Genomic DNA, 4,123 nt, shown 5'->3' on the forward strand with positions numbered 1-4,123 from the left:
TCGCTCGCTGAAGCTACGTTTAGATTAGGCAACTTATGGTTGGCCAAATCGTTCAACCAAAAATAGATGATTGGACTATTTCCAATTGAACGATCAGAAATCATTTCAACTTGGTTGAAATTGTGTTTACACGAACTTTGCCGGACTTCAAATTAATCGATTCAGTTGCCCGACTAAAGCTTGCCTAATATAAACGTAGCTTGGATCCACGACGAAACAACGATGTAACTAAACGTAGACGGGGATGGTTTGACGTGAGACGTAACGATGGCAAGTCGAAGGGACCTCAAGACGAATAAAGCACGCGAACCGAGGCAGTTTCGCTGCCTATCGATAGAGGCCTACAGAGTCATGACAGGTGCACGGCATCGAGAGCGGTTGTGTCACGTTCCTCGGGACCCTCTGTGTCGGTAGGCCCGACAGCCCTCTGACGTACATGTACGACACGGGACTGCGCAAAATTCTCTTCGGGCTCTTCTTCGCGTGCTTGTTCTCCTTACCCTCCCTCTTCGAAGTGATCTTCAGGGTTTGGAAAGCTCTTCGAAGGGTGTCGGCGGTGAAAGACTTCTTGAAGGAGTCGCTGTCACTGCTGCTTTGAGCGTCGGAGGGGCTTGGAGAGTAGGAGAGCGAGTCGGAAGTCCTCGCGATGCCTCTCACGTCCCCAGGGCTCCAGGAACAAGAAGACTTCGCTCGAACGCGCTCCGAGCTCCTCTGCACGCTGGAGAGTCGCTCCTGGGAGCGAGTAGGTCTGCCTCGAAGCCGGTCCAAGTAGCAGTGAGTCCTGGGGGACCTGGCGGAGCGACAGAGTCGCTCGCCGCTTCCACGCCGAGACAACCTCTCCGCGCTTCCAGTGCTTCCGCCGCTACTGCAACCGCTGTCCGTGCTGCACTCGTCGTCGCCGAACTCGTGCCTCGAGGACCCCACCTTTACGGCAGGTCGACTTCGTTTATTCTCGCTACTTGAGCTGCGTTCACTTGAAGTTTGTCGTCGATGGTCGTCGATCTCCAGATCGGTCGACGAGTCCTCCATCACTGACTTCCTCGTCGTTAGAATCGAAGGATTCTGTTGGTTGACACGTAAACTTTCACCCTCGCCAAGCGATCGAATTTTATTTGTTCCCTTGCTTGACGTCGCCTTCGAGTTTATTTCCCTCTGAATGTGCGATAGAAACGCGCGCGCTCGCTCGGGCTCGAACCCGGCCGCGGCCGTTTCTGACGATGGTTCTCTGTGTTTTCCAATTTTTCCCAACTCTTCCGAAGCTTCTATGGCCTTTGAATGGAATTGGATAGAGATGATTCGTCAGGAACGCGCAATGTTAATGCGCCACTAGAGATTACTTGCTGCGAGCGTGTTGCGCGTTCACGAGGGTGGACTGAGACTCGGAGATTTGCGATCTTCTCTTATATACTGTAGCGGCTTCGCGGAGGGTGCGCGCATGTCCTCTGCTCCACGTGAGAGTACGAATCGTGGCCGCGAGAATGCAGTATGCCGCTACGGACGCGATGGACACCTTTTCGCGCGTTATGATTCACCGGTCGATGCGAAATCTCTGATCAGTGACAGGGTACTGCATTTAAATGATCGTCGAATGATCGAGAAGCTATAGGTACATTATGAGAACGCTAATATTTTTAACAATGACCGTAGTATTTGTTATTTTTGTGTTGGAAACTGAAACAATTCCTGGGAATTCTAGAGAATATTTTCTAAAGTATGGATAAGGGATGATGATTGAAAGTTAAATTTAGCACTGCCGTGATACATTGAATGGTGGACGATAGGAGGGTCGCGGATGGTAGGAGGTGGGGGGTGGTAATGAGGACAAGAAGAGTGTCATATAGCGTCTCGAAGCACGGCAGTGGAGGTCGGTGAACCCGATGCAGCGATCGATGCCACGGGGTGGATGTACCAACTAAGCTGATCGCATCGATGCCTGCGCTAGATGCACCCGGGCAATCAATAATTTTGTAATAAATATGTGTGTATGTGCTCACAAAAAATTTAAGCGAACAAAAACTTTTTCTTTGGATAGATGTTGAGGAGAAGACATTCAATTTTTAATGAGTTCTTGTTAATTTGTAGAACTTGACAAACTGAATACATTGATACTCTTTCTTTAAGACATATGGTCAACAGTATATGGGACTTCATGTCATATCTGAGGAATTGAAAATTTGAATATTGAAACTTGAAAATTGGAAACCATTCATGAGTTTTTAGGTTTTAACCCTTGACGACTCATTTGAAATTTAATTTTAATAGTGATTACTGCTTTTTATTTAAGTTTTGTTGTTATTGTGAAAGTAATAAACACAAGATGTATTTTGTATGTAACATTCTTTATTACAACACCTACCGTAAAGAACTTTGAGTACCTACCATTTCTCAAGCAATTAGTACTGAAGCAGAAATAAATAAATATCTATTTGTCGTGGCCAAAGGGTTAATATTAGTACTCTGTTTACCCTATTATGTATTATCAATGTGTCATAATTATATATGTATTTATGTTCTCCAACTTCAAGCGATAACAAACTGGAGAAAAATCGAAATTATGAAATATTGAACGTAATTATCATTGTCCAGTGGTTGAATACTGTAGTCTTGTCTTTTTAAACTGATTCTAAGGTTTTATGCTTAACTTGAAATTTCATCGTGGTGCAAAATGTATTCGTAATGTATTACCGAAGCTGTTGGAGGATATTATGATGGGAAGTCTGAATCGGACCTTCTCTATTGATTACATCATACACAATCAATAAGAAGATTCTATGTACAGATGGTTCATAATCACTAATTTAATTGATCATTGTAATTCAATCTCATTCAGCTTCTACTAAAATTTTCAAGTTGACGTCCTTTTTACTAATTTCCGATAAACTGATTTTTCTAATTTGGGTTCGCTTGGTTTTTCTACTTACACTTTCATCTATAGATTGAAAAGAAAGTTTTGCTAATTATGTATTTGAATTTGTGCCTCTTCAAACGTCCGCTATAAAAATGAAGCCAAATATCATTCGTATTACAGTTTCTAACGAAGTACAATTAGAATAATTGCTAAATTTTGCAAAATAGTTTAATATTAACCTTTTTACACAGAGTACGAAGTACCTCTTGCGAAAAAATACAGCCTGTTTCCACGTTATAATCTCATTGCCATTTTCACTATATGGTGCAATTAGAATAAACGAGTTTTGCTAGATATGAAGTGCCACTTATATTTTCGACAAAACTAAACTAGTCTAGTTGGTACGTGAGCTAACTTTAAAAATATGAACCTCATTATAAACTCATATTACGCTAGATCACTAAATCGTAAGCCTATAACGAAGAAACATTATACAATAACCCCTCAAAAATATGCCATTTTTCAGCGTAAGTATAACAATTTCTAATTTTCAACCACAATTTAATACTTATTTGTCGCATGCAAGCTAGGAAAACGACTTGGTATACACATTAAGACCTTAAGCACGTTGCCATTCGATAATGTTCCAGAATCACAAGTCCCCTCTCTAGGGAACATTTATTGGGAAACAGCTATAGCTGTCACAATTGTAGCCAAGATATTATTATTCCTAGAGTTACAGAACGTACTTATAGTTATTGTAGCTCCTGAATCGCCGGCGTGACAGCCATGAAATGAACGCTTATCAAACGGAACGGTACCGAAATGCGAATGCGAGAGTCAACCGCGTCCCGTTTCCAACCAGCCACGCGACGAATCGGCTACGCGAGGACATTGCATTTGCTTTTACGTAACTATATGGTACTGTTGTTATCTGTTGCGTAATTATGGCAGCTCGCAGTTAGTAAAAACAAAAGGTTTCGCGGTGTGCTGCACAACTGGAAACGCTCACACCACTCGCGAGCCCTTCGTCGATGGAACTAATACGCTTTTAGTCTTCATCACGTGCTTCTTCAACCGTAAATCCTAGTTCCCGCAGCTGCTGCAGCAAGCACACACGGTGGACAGCTCGATTTACCGTATTGTCTAGATCGCACGCATCGTGTCTCGCCGAAGGAAACGAAAGAATTTGAAACGTCACCGTCGTTTAAATTGATACAATACGACGGAGTTCCTGTTTTGATTCGGCAGCGTCTGTTACTCCGAACCACGTTA

General features: G+C 43.0%; 1 protein-coding gene across 1 annotated transcript; it reads right to left on the reverse strand.

Annotated features, from left to right (window-relative positions):
• Nucleotides 1-327: 327 nt before the first annotated feature.
• On the reverse strand, nucleotides 328-1,029 carry LOC143183285 (uncharacterized). The gene has a single exon (XM_076384810.1). It carries the CDS (start codon nucleotides 1,027-1,029, stop codon nucleotides 328-330), a length of 702 nt encoding a protein of 233 aa, XP_076240925.1.
• Between the last annotated feature and the right edge of the window lie 3,094 nt (nucleotides 1,030-4,123).

Source organism: Calliopsis andreniformis, chromosome 9, assembly GCF_051401765.1.
Source record: "Calliopsis andreniformis isolate RMS-2024a chromosome 9, iyCalAndr_principal, whole genome shotgun sequence".
Lineage (NCBI taxonomy): Eukaryota > Metazoa > Arthropoda > Insecta > Hymenoptera > Andrenidae > Calliopsis > Calliopsis andreniformis.